The sequence below is a fragment of the Gorilla gorilla genome, chromosome 10 (genome assembly GCF_029281585.2).
Source record: "Gorilla gorilla gorilla isolate KB3781 chromosome 10, NHGRI_mGorGor1-v2.1_pri, whole genome shotgun sequence".
In the NCBI taxonomy this organism is placed as follows: Eukaryota; Metazoa; Chordata; class Mammalia; order Primates; family Hominidae; genus Gorilla; species Gorilla gorilla.
In genome coordinates, this window is record NC_073234.2 from 47662325 (window position 1) to 47680676 (window position 18352).

Sequence of the window (18352 nt, forward strand, 5' to 3'; positions counted from 1 at the left end):
TACTCTGTGGAACATCCTTTCAGTCCCTCCCTATACAGTTTTTTTAGGCATCTCAGAAATGTCACCTCCTTCTGGAGGCCTTCCTTGACTACCCCTTCTCAGCACTGTGATGCATGTCCATCCTATGTATTTCCATAGCACCCACTGCTTACCCTTTTTATAATACTATTGTTCTGTGTTGAAATTATTTGCCTTTTATTTAATAATCCTGTGTATCCCCTGTTAGACTATAAAGTTGTTAAGGGCAAGGACTCTATCTTATTCACTGTTTAATCATTCACAAAATTTCTGTTGAGAGCCTAGTATGTGCCAGGTACTGTTCTAAATGCTGGGGATACAGTGATGAACAACGTCCCTGCCTTAGGGAAGCTTATCTTCTAATGGGGTAAAAGCGATAAAAAATAAAAATAGTTCAGTGGGGTGGCTTAAGCCTGTAATCCCAGCACTTTGGGAGGCCGAGGTGGGCAAATCACCTGAGGTCAGGAGTTCGAGACCATCCTGGCTAACATGGTGATACCCCATCCCTACTAAAAATACAAAATTAGCCGGGCATGGTGGTGCATGCTGTAATCCCAGCTTCTCGGCTGAGGCTCGAGAATCACTTGACCCCAGGAGGCGGAGGTTGCAGTGAGCTGAGATCATGCCATTACACTCCAGCCTGGGCAACAAGAGCAAAACTCCATCTCAAAAATAAATAAATAAATAAATAAATAAATAAATAAATAAATAAATAAAATTAAAAAAAAATACATAAGTGCTAAAAAGAAAAATAAGGAAATATAAAGGGATAAAGAAGAGAGGGTGATGGCTATTTAGAGAGAGTGGTCAGGAAAGGCGTCTCTGAGGAGACGATATCAGAGACGAGGCCTAAATGAAATGAGAGAGCCAGCCAAGGCATAATCTGGGGGAAGAAGGTTCCAGGCAGAGGGAATAGCAAGGGTCCTGAGTGAGAAAATCTTTGCTGTATCTGAAGTTCAGTAAGAGCCTATTGTAGCTGGACCCTTGAATTTTTTCTACTAGTACTATAAAACTATTAGAAGGTTTTAAGTAGCAAGATCCAATCTATATTTTCCTTTTTTTTTCTTTATTTTTTATTTTTTAGAGGCAGAGTCTTGCTTTGTTACCCAGGCTGGAGTGCAGTAGTGCAATCATAGCTCACCACAGCCTCAAACTCATGGGCTCGAGCTGATCTACATTTTAAAAGACCAGTTTAGCTACTCACTGTGTGGAGTGTAGACTGTGGCCAGGCCAAACCGGAATCAAGGAGATCAGCCAGGAAGTATTGTAGTGACCCAGCAAGAGATGTCAGTGGCTTGGACCAAGTTAGATTTTGGAAGTGGTAAGGAATAGGCAAATGTGGGAGATATTCGTATTCTCAATGTTTAGCCTGATGTCTGCGTAGGCATTCAATAAATATTTGATGAATTAAGAATTAATTAATCCAACTCAATAAAGACTGAGCTAGAACTGAAATCATCCATCCTTAGATCTTCTACTAAAATCCCAACCCCTCCACAAACTGCCACTAACAAGGATCAGTACTAGGACATATATTTGTTAATTCCTAAAAATCCATAGGAAGATAACAAATAACCCAATAGGAAAATGGGCAAAAGACATACATGACTAGGCATTTCACAGAAGACAGAACATGAATGGCCAATAAATATATGAAAAGATACTCAACCACTCAACCTCATCAACAATAGGGGAAATATAAATTCAAACCACCATGAAATTCCTTTTTTTTTTTTTTTTTTTGATATGGAGTCTCGATCTGTCACCAGGCTGGAGTGCAGTGGCGCATTCTTACAGGTGTGTGCCACCACACCCAGCAAATTTTTGTATTTTTAGTAGAGACGGAGTTTCACCATGTTGGCCAGGATGGTCTCCATCTTCTGACCTCGTGATCCCCCCACCTCAGCCTCCCAAAGTGCTGGGATTACAGACATGAGCCATCGCACCCGGCCTATATCACCCTTAGAATGGTTTTTTAAAAAGGAGGAGGGACATAATAAATAATATATGTTAAAAAAAGAAAAACTAGGAAATGGTAAATATAAGATTCAGGAATTAGCACAGAAGAGAAGCACATGGGGCCCCTTCAGTAGTATTGGTAATTTTTTTTCTTTTTTTTTTTTTTTTTTTTTGAGATGGAGTCTCACTCTGTCACCCAGGCTGGAGTATAATGGCGCAGTCTGTGCTCACTGCAACCTCTGTTTCCCAGGCTCAAACAATTCTCCTGCCTCAGCCTCCTGAGTAGCTGGGATTACAGGCACACACCACTATGCCCGGCTAATTTTTGTATTTTTAGTAGAGACGGGGTTTCACCACGTTGGCCAGGCTGGTTTTGAACTCCTGACCTCAAATGATCCTCCTGCCTTGGCCTCCCAAAGTGCTGGGATTACAGACATGAGCCACCATGCCTGGCCTTGTTTTTTTCTTTTTCTTTTCTTAAATTAGGGCGTGCTGTTGCATACAGCGGCTCATGCCTGTAATCCCAGCACTTTGGGAGGCCAAGGCTGGTGGATCACCTAAGGTCAGGAGTTTGAGACCAGCCTGACCAACATGGTGAAACTCCATATCTACTAAAAATATGAAATTAGCCAGGTGTGGTGGTGCACACCTGTAATCCCAGCTACTTGGGAGGCTGAGGCAGGAGAATTGCTTGAACCCAGGAGGCGGAGGTTGCAGTGAGCCAAGATCATGCCACTGCACTCCGGCATGGGCGACAAGAGCAAAACTCCACCTCCACCTCAACACCAAGAACAGTGCCTAGCACATAGTAGATGCTCAAAATATATGTGTTGAATAAATGGATATACATTACTTGCATTATTTTATATGAATCAAATATTTCATAATTTTCTTTTTTCAAACGTTTTGTTTTTATTTTTTGTAGCAATGGGGTCTTGCTATGTTGCCCAAGCTGGTCTCAAACTCCTGGGCTCATGCAATCTCCCTGCCTCAGCTTCCCAAAGTGGCTGGGATTGTAGGCATGAGCCACCATGCCTAGCTAATTTTCTTAAAAGGAAAAAACCTACTTTAATTATGTTGCCCCCTTGACTATTCTAGCTTGAAGTCATACTGCTTCCACAACTCCTATTACTCATATAGCCTATTAAATCCTGCTGCATATTATAGTTATATGTGTACACGTCTTTCTTACTGATTTTAAATTTATGAAGACAATGGAGTATGCTTTCTCATTTTTCATACCCATTCACAATATGTAGCACAATACTTTGCACATAGCAGATGCTCAATAAATATTGGTTGTGGCTGGGCATGGTGGCTCACGCCTGTAATCCCAACACTTTGGGAGGCTGAGGTAGGCAGATCGCTTGAGCTCAGGAGTTCAAGGCCAGCCTGGGCAACATAGTGAAACCCTATCCTTACAAGACATACAAAAATTAGCCGGGCATGGTGGCGCATGCCTGTAGTTCCAGCTACTTGTGAGGCTGAGGCAGGTGGATCAATTGAACCCAGGAGGTCGAGGCTGCAGTGAGCCATGATCGTGTCACTGCACCCCAGCCTGGGCAACAGAACAAGACCCTGTCTCCAAAAAAATAAAATAAATTAAAAATAAACAAATTCAAAGGAAGGTGAAGTTCTTCCCCAGCAAAAATGTTTTTGGTCATCCCTCTGCCACCATCTCTCCCACTGATTCCTCCCTCAGAAGCCTGGATACCAGTGATCCTTTCCCTTCCTTCATCTACTGTTTTCTTTCTTTAGAAGTAGGGAGGTTTACCGATGTCTCACAGTCCTGATGTCTTAGGGAACTGATTTAGCAAGGAAAAGTAGAAAATCTATCAGTCAGTTCCCACCAGCCCATCACAGCCCAGGAGCTTGAAATTAACAATCACCAATAAATAGAGAAGCTCAATATGTATAAAGTATTGGCAGTGCAAAGTTTCCACTTTAACTTGCAGAAAAGTGCCTGTTTAGCAGAAAGAAAGAAAATCCTGGAAAGTTAACACTGGATGAAATCTTAGACATCACCTACTTCTCTCCCTGATTTTTCCAAATGAGGAAACTAAAGCTTCGAGAGATGAAATAACTAGCATAGTTATTCAACTATTTAGTAGCAGGGCTAGGACTAGACTCCAGTCTCCTGCCTCGAAGACAGCTGTTCTATCCATGCCACTTGCTGGCAACATGTGCATCTAGCAAAACACATCATAAAGTATCCTCATCTTAAGCCATCAGGAATGGAAATCAAACCATTTAAACCCTTCCTCTTCTCTCTAGCAATATTTTTTCTTTGCATTTCTCTGTGCCCCGGTCTCTCTCTCTCTCTCTCTCTCTCGTTTTTAAAATCACTCCTGTTTCTTTCGTGGCTCTTTCTCATTGTGGCATGCCTGCATGATTATCTTGATTTTTCTGCTCTAAGCTATGATTTCTTGTCCAAAGAAACATATATAAACCAATCAAAACCCTTCCTTGGTGACCTTTGTAGAAAAGGACACTTGGAATTTCTATATGAGAGAAGCTGAACCTCTCTCTTAGCCTATCCAGTCAATTAAAATGAGTCTCTGGCCCCCCTGAGGGTTGTTAACCAATCCTAAGAAAGGAAAGATCAATCTCATTTCTTCGTCACCACTGGGCAGGGAGGCTGCCAACCAGTCAGAATCTGCCACTCACAGTCATTAAAAAAACTGGCCAATCAGTCCAACCTTGATATATGGTCTGGTAGGAAAAGAAAGGGACTGATTGGAAAGGAGAGTTCTGTCTCCACACCCTTTCCTTCCTGGACCCCGGTTTTCCCTTTGTGAAGTGAAAGAAGGACCCTTCCCCAAGCCTATAGTTAAGAAGATCCTCCGACCCTCAGCTAAGCTTCTCTTGGATCTTTTGTTGTCTTCAAATTCACCCCTCCCCTTACAAACCTCCTTTTTGTAGCCTCACTGCTCCCTTGCGGATTTGATTTCTTGCTTCAAGCCTCATAGTAATAGTCCCAGGATTCTCAGCCTCCCCTCAGATCTCCACTCACCAGCAAGTAAAATAACTTGTTTTGTATGACTCATGCAGGTGAAAACGTTTTTAAAGTGTAGTTGAGTCTCTTTCAGGAGATACTATCTCAAGGACCTTGCAATAAACAGTCTATATAGGTAGCAGTGCAGAATTGAGTTGCAATGCCCTTAACTATAGAAGCAGTGATGATGATGGTGGTGATGGTGGTGGTGGTGGTGGTGACAATGATGATTTTGATGCTAGCAATTACTGAACTCTTACTGGGTACCAAGTACCTTGCTAAAAGCTTCATATGTATTATCCCAATATTGGCTGTGTGATAAGTACTATTATTCTTCCCAATTTACATAGGAGGAAATAGATTTAGAGGGGGTTAAACAGCTAGCTCAAGATCACACAGCGATTTGGGAACCCAGATTTGTCTGAACGCAGAACCCATTCTATGAGGGCAAGGGAGTGTTAAACATCGCAGGCTGTAACAACTTTTGGAAAGAGCCAGCTTTAGCTTCCTCCCAGGCCCCTTCTCTGATCCTCCTCTGGGATTGTTAGCCATATCTGAGTGTCTAAATTGTCGCAACAGCTGCAACAGCCGTTTGGGGGTGGTGGCTCCTAAGAACTGTGGACTTTCTCTGCCACTGAGGATGTGAAGCTGACAGCTTAAAAGAATTCCGTTTTGGTGGGAATGGAGATGTCTGGAGACCTCAGGGGATAAATTTGTGTCTTTGCTAGCCTGTCTTTCTCCTAACAGCATCTCCACAGTGCCTGGCACCACTTGGTACTTGATAAATACCTGTTGATTGATTCCCAAAGATCCCAGTTCCCTTTCCCACGTACCTGCCCGCTCGGGGCGCAATCAACAACTAAAACTGGAGATTTGGGGATTTCAGAGGAACCTGTAAGAATCCTGATGGAGCTGGAAACGCGAATTTAGGAAAGACAGGCAGTCTACCACCCTCCTCTTCTCGCCCGCTTCTCCTATTTCTCCCCACTTCTTCCCCTCCCTTTCAGGAGCTCAGGGCCATAAAAATGCAGATGGAGGATCGGTGTGAAATAACGGGCCCATATAAATCCCTCTGCCGCCCGCCTGCAAGATGGATTGGCCGCATTGAAATTCCTCCGCGAGGATAATTAAACTCGGGGCCTCATCCGGGCAAAATTACATTCCTGTAATGGCGTCGCTCGGGGTCCCGGGAAATTGCTCCGTGGGCTTTCAGCGGCGGTTTTTATCGCCGGCCGGGGTGTGCCTGTCTGCGGCTCGCCTCTCCTCCGGGACCGTAAAGCTGCTGCCGTGATTTATCCTCCCCTTCTCCCAAATCCGATTAAATGGAGGAGCTCGGGGCCGGGGCGCCGCGGGGCCCGGGAGCCGGGAGGGGGCGGCGGGAAGGACGGGGCCAAGGAGGGGAGGACAAACGGCCCTTCAGAGGGTGGCGGATTTGCCTTTATTTACAGCCGCGGCTTTCTTTTAATTTTTTATTTTTTATGGGGTTTGGTGAGTTTTTCCCGTCTTTCTCGTGCTGCGTTCAAGCACGATGCAGGGACGGCAGGGGTTTGGAACTGGATAGGCCTTGTCGCCCTGTTCCAAAGGGCAGGGCAGGTCCTGTCTGGGAGACAAGGAGGCCTAGGAAAGATGAGGGCCAGGAAGCCTCCCCCACCTCCTTCCATCAGGGGAAGGGCGAGCGAAAGGGGAGAGAAAACCCACGTTCAGGAGAGCATGGGGGCGGGAGGGGGGGGGCGCTGCTTATCCCAACTCGCGTAGTTGAAACCTGAGCAGAGGCTCGGGCAAGCCTGGAGTGACCTCGCAACCTTACAGCGGGTCGCAGGTGCCCGTTATTCCTAGACTGTCCCAGGAGCCAGGAAAGAGAGATTCGGATCATATTTAACCCTATCTTCTGGCTCGCTGATGCTGCTTCTCTCATGGTTTATCACCGGAATGGAAAGGAGGAAACGGGGAGTGGGGGAAAGGGCGAAGCCACCAGAAGCAGCTGCAGCATTTTGCTGACTATTCGCCCATTGAGCCGGTTTGCCATCCAGTGATGCCAGGGTCCCGGCGCGACAGAAAGCAGGACTCCCAAGATCTTCCTCCTGCTGCATTTTAGGCACTGAACCCCAATCCCGACCGTATGTTAACACTGAATTCTGAGTAGGAGTTTTGTTTTGGCAGTGTGACGACTGCGCATGCTCGGAAAGGGGACGCAAGTCCGAGACCCCAAACGCGGTACAGACCAAACCGCAGGCCACGTTACGGATCGGCTTACTCCGTGGAGTTGGCCTCATTTCTGCAGTCGGCGCTCCCTGTAGTTTCTCCTCTCGAACGCCAGGTGGAGCAACCGGCCGGATACCGCCACAGCCCTGGCAGGCGGCGCTGTGATGCCTGAGCTGATCCTGTATGTTGCAATCACTCTATCCGTGGCTGAGCGACTCGTTGGCCCGGGTCACGCATGCGTTGAGCCTTCCTTTCGCTCTTCCCGCTGCTCCGCCCCTCTCTTGTCTTCTCTGCAGTGGGAGCAGGTAAGGCCTTGGGACCTAGAGCCCTCTGTGCGCCGCGCACGCGCGCGGGACACCTCACCTTGCGCGGATGCTTTGAGGCGCTTACCTTGCGTGCTCCCACCCTGGTCCTCTCGCCCTTTCTGGCTCCCGCTATCCCTTAGCCTTAGAGCTGGCTCTTCCGCGTGCCGGTGACCTCCAACCGCGCGGGCCTGGCGCCATCTTGGATGTCTCGTAGGGGGAGGATACCTTGGAGCTGGCCAAAGTTAGATCCTGGAGTGCTGCTTTTCATCTGTTCCACCCAGTCCCTGCAGACACGCTTTTCTCGCCCTCTGGCCCTTTCAGATTGTGACAACCCCCAGGCTCTCGCCTCCTATCTCTGCTTTCTCTTCTCATCCGGACTTGTGCCTTCTTTATTCTGAAATCTCCAGACTCTCGACCCCAGGACCTCAGGTGCTCCGAGCAATGGAGATAGTGGATCGTCTAAAGTCACCAATCCCTCTAGTCAGCACCCCTCAATTTAAAAAGTAAACCTTGAACATGGTAGAAGTGGGAAAAAAAGCCAAAACATCGCCTCCCGTTAGGTTGTGGCTTGGGATAGCTAAGGCAGAAGAGAGAGGCTGGTTGCTTTGGAATCACTAGTTATTTACCAGTATCTTTCTCGCATCCCTGTACGCTGGTGAAGTTGGAAAAGTCACAAATGGTGGGCTAGAGATGAGGGTTTCTGTTGAGGCAGCAGGCCCAGAAAGGTGGGGTAAGGCCAAGCTAGTGGGGCCAGCATGAGACCCTGCCTGCCAGCTTTCCTGTCAAGGATTAATTAACCTCCCCAGATTCTGCTGTTACAAGGAAAAGAAGGTTTAAGGAAAGGAATAGTTAAGTTACTACCCCTGTGACTCATCTACACTGAGGAAAAAGCCCGTGATGATTTTGGAGTCCTGATTCTGGATAGTGCCTTTGCCCAAGTTGTAGGCTAACAATTGCAGAGTTGCCATGGTTAGATAGCCAATGGTGGGATCACTTAATTGCCACCCCTTGTTGTGGGTTTATTATATGCCAGCACCACATTAAACTCTTTATGTATGTTAATTTGTAAATGAACATACTTAATCCCCCTAAGAGCTGCATTTTACAAAGATGATAATAAGGTATAATTCCCTTAGAAAAAAACCACCCCTTCTTTTTCTAAAAGCCTTAAAGAACTATTGGATTTTGACCCAAGAAAACCTGAATAGTACGGCAGCAAAATTGGGTTAGAGTTACATATAGGCAAAAATCAGAGTTCTAGATAGGACAAGAGTTGAAGACATCCATTAACTTAAAAGTAATTAAGGCTGGGTGTGGTGGCTCACACCTGTAATCCCAACACTGGGAGGCCAAGGTGGGAAGATCTTTTGATGCCAGGAGTTCCACACTAGCCTGGGCAAAAAATAAATTAAGAGCAATTAAGATCTTGGATTCAGAAGTGTTTTAACCTGGGACAATCTGAGTTCAGTTCATTTAATGAAGTGGCATTTAATAGCCCTAAGCATTCACTGAGTATTTCAGCCTGTGACATATTAGAAAGCATGTAACTTAAAAGATCCAAGTTCAAGTCTATCCTCTACCACTACCACAGTGTCAAGACTGGGTTTAGGGTCACGCTCTTGCGTTAAGTATATCTAATAATCATCTGGGAAACTTGTTTGAAATACAGGGCACTTGAGCCTTATTCCCAGAGATCTTTTTTGTTTGTTTATAGATGGGGTTTCACGTTGTTGCCCATACTAGAGTACAGTGGCGTGATCATAGCTCACTGAAGCCTCCAGCTCCTGGGCTCAAGCAGTCCTCCTGCCTCAGCTTCTGGAGTAGCTGGGACTACAGGTGCACTTCCACCTCACCTGGCTAATTTTATGTTTTGTAGAGATGAGGTCTTGATGTTTGCCCAGGCTGGTCTCAAACTCCTGGCTTCAAGTTATCTTTCCGCCCCAGCTTCTCAGTGTTGGGATTACAGGAATGAGCCACTGAACCTAGCTCCCCCAGAGATCTTGACCAGGAAGGTCCAAGTTGCTCCCAAGAATCTGCATTTTTTAATACGTACACCACCCAGATAATTCTGGTTCAGGTGGGCTTCTCACTTCACTTGGAGAAACCCTGCCTTTAGGTTTTTAACTCACCTTCTGTTTCAGGTAAGTTCACTTCTACCAACTTAGATATCTATAGGGTGTCAGATCTTCTTTAGATCTTGGGGAGACACAATTTAATACTTTTTTTTTTTTTTTTTTTTTTTGAGACAGAGTTTCCCTCTTGTTTCCCAGGCTGGAGTACAATGGCGCAATCTTGGCTCACTGCAGCCTCTGCCTCCCGGATTCAAGCAATTCTCCTGCCTCAGCCTCCTGAGTAGCCGGGATTACAGGCATGCACCACCATGCCCGACTAATTTTGTATTTTCAGTAGAGACGGGGTTTCTCCATGTTGGTCAGCCTGGTCTCAAACTCCTGACCTCGTGATCCACCCGCCTCAGCCTCCTAAAGTGCCAGGATTACAGGTGTGAGCCACTGCGCCCAGCCACTAATACCTTTTGGATAGACTAATAACAGAGTTCCTCCTTGATCTTCCTCATCTTATTAATACAGGAAATTGAAGTATTTTCAGGAATCAGATACTTCCAGGGATCAGCAAAGAGATTGTTGGAGACCTTCCAGTGTCTTGGCCTTCAACAAATATCTCCCAAAACTACAAAGACTCTAAAGGGCAACTTTTTGTTTGTTTGTTTGTTTTGAGATGGGGTCTTGCTCTGTCACCCAGGCTGGAGTGCAGTGGCGTGGTCTCGGCTCAGTGCAACCTCCGCCTCCTGGGTTCAAGCAATTCTCCTGCCTCAGCCTCCTGAGTGGGATTACAGGCGCGTGCTACCACACCTGGCTAATTTTTGTATTTTTAGTAGAGATGGGGTTTCACCATGTTGGTCAGGCTGGTCTCGAACTCCTGACCTCGTGATCCACCTGCCTCGGCCTCCCAAAGTGCTGGGATTACAGGTGTGAACCATGTGCCCAGCCTAAAGGACAACTTTTAAAGGTCCAGATGATGAAGTCTTGAGAAGGGTTCCTTTTGAATAAAAACTAAGGAAAACTTAGGCAAAAGACACTCTGGGAAAATTCCTGTGGCAACTGCAAATCATGAAGCTATGGAAATGGGTAACAGGTCTTACCTGAACCCAAGTGTTCACTTGTTCAGACCAGGGGAAGTCACTTCATTATAAGGAAATCTTGGGAGCTGTGTGGGGTTTCTGGAAGAAGTCATGACTTCAGGGTTTTAATTCTATTTCTGCCAATGACTTAAGGTCAGTCACTGTTTTCTGGGCCAGTTAAGCTTTCTAGGGCCCCTTTTCTGCTAATAAGGATGTAGTTTAGTGAATAAGGAGCGTTTACAATACTGCTTCTGTAATTCCAGCTCTCCTGCCACAGCTCCTCACCCCCTGAAAATGTTCGCCTGCTCCAAGTTCGTCTCCACTCCCTCCTTGGTGAGTACCTGCTTTTCTGGGAGAGTTTTAAAGGAGAGACATCTTGTCTCTCTCTTTCCATCAGACCTTGTTCTTCACAGCAAGGCTGGGGGAGAGGAGGTCCAGGCGGGCAGATCACTTGAGGCCAGGAGTTCGAAACCAGTCTGGCCAACATGGCGAAACCCCATCTCTACTAAAAAAACGAAAACCAGTTGGGCATGGCGGCGGGCGCCTGTAATCCCAGCTACTCAGGAGGCTGAGGCAACAGAATAGCTTGAACCCAGGAGGTAGAGGTTGCAGTGAGCCAAGATCGCACCACTGCACTCCAGCCTGGGCGTCAGAGCAAGACTCTGTCTCAAAAAATAAATAAATAAGTAAATAAGTAAGAAAGATTCTTGGGGAGGGAAGGCCCTCTGCTATGATTGCCTAACAGGATAGAGTGAATGCTTGCTAGATACTCTCCTGCCCCATATCCCTTGGCGGCCAGTTAATTTTTTTTTTTTTTTTTGAGACAGAGTTTTGCTCTTGTTGCCCAGGCTGCAATGGCGCGATCCACCACAACCTCCGCCTCCCGGGTTCAAGCAGTTCTCCTGCCTCAGACTCCCAAGTAGCTGGGGTTACAGGCATCTGCCACCATACCCAGCTAATTTTTGTATTTTTAGTAGAGATGGGGTTACACCATGTTGGCCGGGCTGGTCTCAAACTCCTGACCTCGTGATCCGAGTAGAGACAGGGTTTCTCCATGTTGGTCAGGCTGGTCTTGAACTCCTGACCTCAGGTGATCCGCCGTCCTCGGCCTCCTAAATTGCTGATATTATAGGCATGAGCCACCGCGCCTGGCTGTGCCCAGTTAATTCTTACCCAGCCATCTTAGGAGAAGAATAGAGATGAGAATCTAGACCAAGATCAAGTTATTCCTACTCCTGAAACTATATGTCGTGTAAGCTGGCCATCCAGAGTGGTAAATATAAGTAGATTACATAACTTGGACTGAGTATGCACTGTGTGTAGGATCTTGTCCTGAGTTAGCCATAGCTAAGGAGTTCATTCTGGGACTTAAATTTGGATAGGAAGCTAAAATTTACATAAATACACATTGGAAAAGTATTTGACTCAGAAACAACAGTATGGAAGAAATTTTTAAAATAGTAGCTAGAGGAGGCGGTTGGTTCATTCACAAATAAAAAGGAGTACCATTTATTGAGCATTTACCATGTGCCTTGAGTTTACTAATTGGTATACATAATCTCATTTACTCTTCAACCCCAAGAGATGATATTTTGATTTCATAAATGAGAATACAGGCTTAGAAAGGTTTAAGTGACTTATCCTGAGAGTACACTGCTGATAATAGAATTAAGATTTGAATCTCACTTTATCTGATGCCTAAAGCCCTGGCTATTAATCACCATGTGTCTGTTTTGGTGTCACTGGCTTGGGGTTAGTCAGAAAAAGCTACCAGAAGGAGGTGAATTTTGAGCATGAATCTTTGTTCCTATTTTCCAAAAGGATGTGTTCAGGGAAAGTTACTGGCTTGTTTCTTGTGGGCGGACCATTACCCATAGAGAAGGCCCCCAACTTTAGATGATTTGACTTAAGATTTTTTTTTTTTAAACTTTATGATGATGCAAAAATGATATGCATTCATTAGAAACCATACTTCGGGCTGGGCGTGGTGGCTCATGCCTGCAATCCCAGCACCTTGGGAGGCTGAGGTGGGTGGATCACCTGAGGTCAGGAATTCAAAACCAGCCTGGCCAATATGGTGAAAACCTGTCTCTACTAAAAATACAAAAATTAGCTGGGCGTGGTTGCGGGCGCCTGTAGTCCCAGCTACTTGGGAGGCTGAGGCAGGAGAATTGCTTGAACCTGGGAGGTGGAGGTTGTAGCGAGCCGAGATCACGCCACTGCATTCCAGCCTGGCGATACAGCAAGACTCCGTCTCAAAAAAAAAGAAAGAAAGAAAGAAAGAAACCATACTTCGAATTAGGAATCTTTATCTTTTCCCAAGCTAGCAATGTGTGGTACAATACTCTGTTGCAATACTCAGCAGGAACCCACAGCTCCCAGTCACCTGCCCAATCACAGGGGTAAACAGCCAGTACTCTACAGCGTACTGTGTTGCTAGGTGATTTCACCTAACTGTAAGCTAATGTAAGCTAGTGTAAGCTTTTTGAGCACATTGAAGGCCAGACTATGGTGTTTGGTAGGTTAGCAGTATTAAATGATGTTTCAAAGTATGATGGATTTATTGGCACATAACCCTATGGTAAGTTGAGGAGCATCTGTATATATTTCCCTTGTTGAGTGAGGCAGATGCTTCTGAGGCTTAGATTTCTTCTCGTTCTCAAGAGCTATAAAAGGATATAGCAAGGTTGGATGCTCCCTTATGGCCCAAAGGAAGTAGACTTTCTTTCCTTAAAGCAAAGTCTGAGAAGCAAGAGAAATGGTGTGGTTCTTTAATTTAGACTTTGCTAAAAGGAAGAATGATCCAAAATTCTAATGTACATGTGAAGATGGAAAGGCCATCAGAGGAAAGAAAATCTTGTCTGATGATGTAACAACGTGGCATAGTTCTGAAACTCCTCTCCAGTCTTCCTTGACCTTCCTGCCCCTGTATGTCATTCCTGCTAGGTCAAGAGCACCTCACAGCTGCTGAGCCGTCCGCTATCTGCAGTGGTGCTGAAACGACCGGAGATACTGACAGATGAGGTACCTTACCAGTGGAGTTGGGACTGTGGTTTTGGGGGTGATGGGTGGGGAGGGTTACCTGCCAGAACCAGGAGGTAGAATGCTGAGGACAGTCATCACAGGCTAAAATTCATGAATGGCCAAGGCCATGGGCTTTAGGTGGAGATGGAGGACACTTAATATGCTGTATGCTATAGTGCTCCAGCTTTTGCCACTGGCAGCACATGCCCCTGTGCACTGCTGCTAACTGGTATTACTTGGCCTAGTCTACTGACTTCAGGTGGAAGCATTTAGTCCTAGGAAGATGATCTCCTTGGGGCAGCAAGAATAGACTAGGGCCTCAGTCTTACACTTGACCACACCTGAATCTTAAAGGCATTTGAAGTCTACATCCTACGTTAAAAGGTTCTACTTGCCAGCATTTTAGGGCGTTAAACAATTTTCTGTTTGTGGGAGAAACAATGGGATTTGGCAGCTTAAAGTGTTTTAAATGGTACAAAAGTTACCAAAGCAAAAAACTTTACCTTCTACCTGCCTCTTTTTCACAGAGCCTCAGCAGCTTGGCAGTCTCACGTCCCCTTACCTCACTTGTCTCTAGCCGCAGCTTCCAAACCAGCGCCATTTCAAGGGACATCGACACAGCAGCCAAGTTCATTGGAGCTGGGGCTGCCACAGTTGGGGTGGCTGGTTCTGGGGCTGGGATTGGAACTGTGTTTGGGAGCCTCATCATTGGTTATGCCAGGTAAGATAAGTTGGACCCTCCACTGGTTATCTGATATGCTTTCCAAAGGTCAGAAAATATTTGGGGGTCTAGAATTATACTATCCCACACTGTAGCCACTAGCTACATGTTGTTTGTTTGTTTGTTTATTTTGAGACAGTAACGCTCTGTTGCCCAGGCTGGAGTGCAGTGACGCAATCTCAGCTCACTGTCACCTCTGCCTCTGGGTTCGAGCGATTCTTGTGCCTCAGCCTCCCAAGTAGCTGGGATTACAGGCACACACAATGACGCCCACCTAATTTTTGTGGTTTTAGTAGAGATGGGGTTTCGCCATGTTGGCCAGGCTGGTCTCAAACTCCTGACCTCAAGTGATCCACCTGCCTCGGCCTCCCTAACTGCCAGGATTACAGGCATGAGCCCCCGCGCTTGACCTGAATTTTAGTTTTAATTAATTAAAAATACATAGTTTCGGTTTTCAGTTCTTCATTCACGCTAACCATATTTCGAGTGCTAGTAGCCAGATGTGGCTAGAGGCTACCATATTCAACAATGCAAATATAGAATGTTTGGCTGGGCACAGTGGCTCACTAATCCCAACACTTTGGGAGGCCAGGGCAGGTGAATCACTTGAGGTCAGGAGTTCGAGACCAGCCTGGCCAACATGGCGAAACCCCATCTCTACTAAAAATACAAAAATTAGCTGGGTGTGGGGGGCGTGCACCTATAATCCCAGCTATTCAGGAGGCTGAGGCAGAAGAATCGCTTGAACCCGGGAGGTGGAGGTTGCAGTGAGCTGTGAGCCGAGATCATGCCACTGTACTCCAGCCTAGGTGACAGAGTGAGACTTTGGAAAAAAAAAAAGAAAAAAACAAATACAGGCTGGGTGAGGTGGTTCATGCCTGTAATCCTGCACTTTGGGAGGTCAAGGCGAGTGGATCACCTGACGTCAGGAGTTTAAGACCAGCCTGGTCAATATGGTGAAACCCTGTCTCTGCTAAAAATACAAAAATTAGCCAGGCGTTGTGGTGGGCGACTGTATTCCCAGCTACTCGGGAGGATGAGACAGGAGAATTGCTTGAACCCGGGAGACAGAGGTTACAGTGAGCCAAGATGGTGCCACTGCATTCCAGTCTGGGCAACAGAGTGAGACTATCAAAAAAAAAAAAAATATATATATATATATATGTATGATATATATATATGTATGTATGTATTAGAATGTTTATATCATTGTGTCATTGAAGAAAGTTTCATGAACAGCTTTGGTCTAGAGCACGTATTGGCAAACTAAGGCCTAAGGGCCAAATCTGGGCCATAGCCAGGTTTTGTATGATTGAGCTAAAAATAATTTTATGGCTGGGTGTGGTGCCTTACGCCTATAATCCCAGCACTTTGGGAGGCCGAGGCGGGCGGATCACGAGGTCAGGAGTTCAAGACTAGCCTGGCCAACGTGGTGAAACCCCTTCTCTACTAAAAATACAAAAATTAGCCAGGCGTGGTGGCAGATGCCTGTAATCCCAGCTACTCAGGAGGCTGAGGCAGGAAAATCACTTGAACCCTGGAGGCAGAGGTTGCAGTGAGTAGAGATCACGCCACTGCACTCCAGCCTGGGCAAAAGAGTGAAACTCCATCTCAAAAAAAAAAAAATAGTTTCGCATTTTTAAAAGGCTTCATTTTTGTTTTAAAGCAAAAGAGACTATATGCAGCCCACAAAACCTAAAATTATTTACAATGTGGCCCTTTACAGAAAAAGTTTACCTTCCCTGTTCTAGAGACTCAGTGAACATAGTGGCTTTACTGCTATTTTTTCCTATCTCTGGGAATTTCCCTCTGTCACTCCTGGGAAAACTGGCATTGCAGCCAGCCCCTGGTTTCTGACGCCTGGGACTGTTTAGTACTCCCAGCTCTGGATAACTCAAAGTTAAAACCAAATTAATCCTCTAGAGACCAGGAAGTTCTCTTAATGTCTTTTGGGAAATGAGTTCTTTTTAAGAATTTGTATTAAACAAGAAGTCTGACTGCTGCTTTATTCACTATTCTGTTAAATGTTGGTGTCGATTTACCTTACCCATCAAGACTTCTGGAGGTATCAGAGTAAGGGAAATACAGATTATATATGGGCCTTCAACACTGGGAGTCCTTTATCCATACTACTTCAACTCATAAACCCCATAGACCATTTGTAACTTCTTTTTTTTTTTTTTTTTTGAGACGGAGTCTCGCTGTCTCCCAGACTGAAGTGCAGTGGCACAATCTCAGCCCACTGCAATCTCTGCCTCCCGGGTTCAAATGATTCTCCTGCCTCAGCCTCCCAAGTAGCTGGGATTACAGGTGCCCACCACCACGCCCGGCTAATTTTTTATTTTTTATTTTTATTTTATTTTTTTGAGACAGAGTCTGGCTCTGTCACCCAGGCTGGAGTGCAACTGTGTAATCTCAGCTCACTGCAACCTCTGCCTCTCAGGTTCAAGCAATTCTCTTGCCTCAGCCTCCCAAGTAGCTGGGATTACAGGTACGCACCGCTACCCCCAGCTAATTTTTGTATTTTTTTTCTTTTTCTTTTTTTTTTTTTTTTTTTTTTTTTGAGACAGAGTCTTGCTCTGTCGCCCAGGCTGGAGTGCAGTGGCTGCGGTCTTGGATCACTGCATCCTCCGCCTCCCGGGTTCACGCCGTTCTCCTGCCTCAGCCTCCTGAGTAGCTGGGACTACAAGCGCCTGCCAACACGCCCGGCTAATTTTTTGTATTTTTAGTAGAGACGGGGTTTCACCGTATTAGCTAGGATGGCCTCGATTTCCTGACCTTGTGATCTGCCCACTTCGGCCTCCCAAAGTGCTGGGATTACAGGCGTGAGCCACTGCGCCCAGCAATTTTTGTATTTTTGGTAGGGACAGGGTTTCACCAGGTTGGCCAGGCTGGTCTCGAACTCCTGACCTCAAGCGATCTACTCATCTCGGCCTCCCAAAGTGCTGGGATTACAGGCGTGAGCCACCGCGCCTGGCCTAATTTTTGTATTTTTAGTAGAGACGGGGTTTCACCATGTTGGCCAGGCTGGTCTCCAACTTCTGGCTTCAAGTGATCCGCCTGCCTTGGCCTCCCAAAGTGCTGGGATTACAGGGGTGAGCCACCGCACCCAGCCCATTTGTAGTTTCTTAAAGCCCCAAATCTTCTGACTATTTGAAATGAGAGAACATAATCTGTCCCTCTTACTCTTGTCTTCTAGAAGAGCGGTGTTCCATAAATCCTTAGGATTCTGAGGTTATGCCCCAGAGACTGTCTTAGAGAATAAAGGGGAGACCAAGCCGTTAAAATTTCCCCACTACTTTTGTACCATTGCAGTTTGGCTTTTAGATGTTTACTATATTGGAGTTCTGCTTAAAGTTTGAAAACACTGCTCTAGATAGACCCTTCCACTCTGGATGCCTCTTCCATCCTATTTGGGCCCTGGATATTAAGTGTCTAGGCCAAGAGGTCTTAATTTGTGGTAATGAGATGAGTGAACCATTAGTGAAGGTCATGATTATACCTGGGCCATGTTACAGGATTTTAGATTGCCTGCTCCCCCTTCATTCAGTTCCTATAGAGCCTTTGGGGAATCAGGGCAAGAATTTGGGCGTGATGGTGTTACCCTAAAAGCTTCTTTATTATGTAAGATAATCTTGAAGAGGGGAATTCTCCCTGAGCCCATCTTAGATATTTATCCTTTTCTTTGTGTGAACTAGAAATTCAGTCTTTTCTCTCCTCCTTCTACCAGGAACCCTTCTCTGAAGCAACAGCTCTTCTCCTACGCCATTCTGGGCTTTGCCCTCTCGGAGGCCATGGGGCTCTTTTGTCTGATGGTAGCCTTTCTCATCCTCTTCGCCATGTGAAGCAGCCGTCTCCACCTCCCATAGTTCTCCCGCGTCTGGTTGGCCCTGTGTGTTCCTTTTCCTATACCTCCCCAGGCAGCCTGGGGAACGTGGTTGGCTCAGGGTTTGACAGAGAAAAGACAAATAAATACTGTATTAATAAGA

General features: G+C 46.0%; 1 protein-coding gene across 1 annotated transcript; it reads left to right on the forward strand.

Annotated features, from left to right (window-relative positions):
• The first annotated feature begins 6457 nt into the window (after positions 1-6457).
• Positions 6458-18352, forward strand: ATP5MC2 (ATP synthase membrane subunit c locus 2). The gene is given in 6 exon segments (XM_004053247.4): positions 6458-7455; positions 7457-7479; positions 10882-10951; positions 13565-13642; positions 14170-14363; positions 18094-18352. Coding segments are annotated over 6 exon segments (597 nt in total). The 5' UTR covers positions 6458-7338; the 3' UTR covers positions 18209-18352.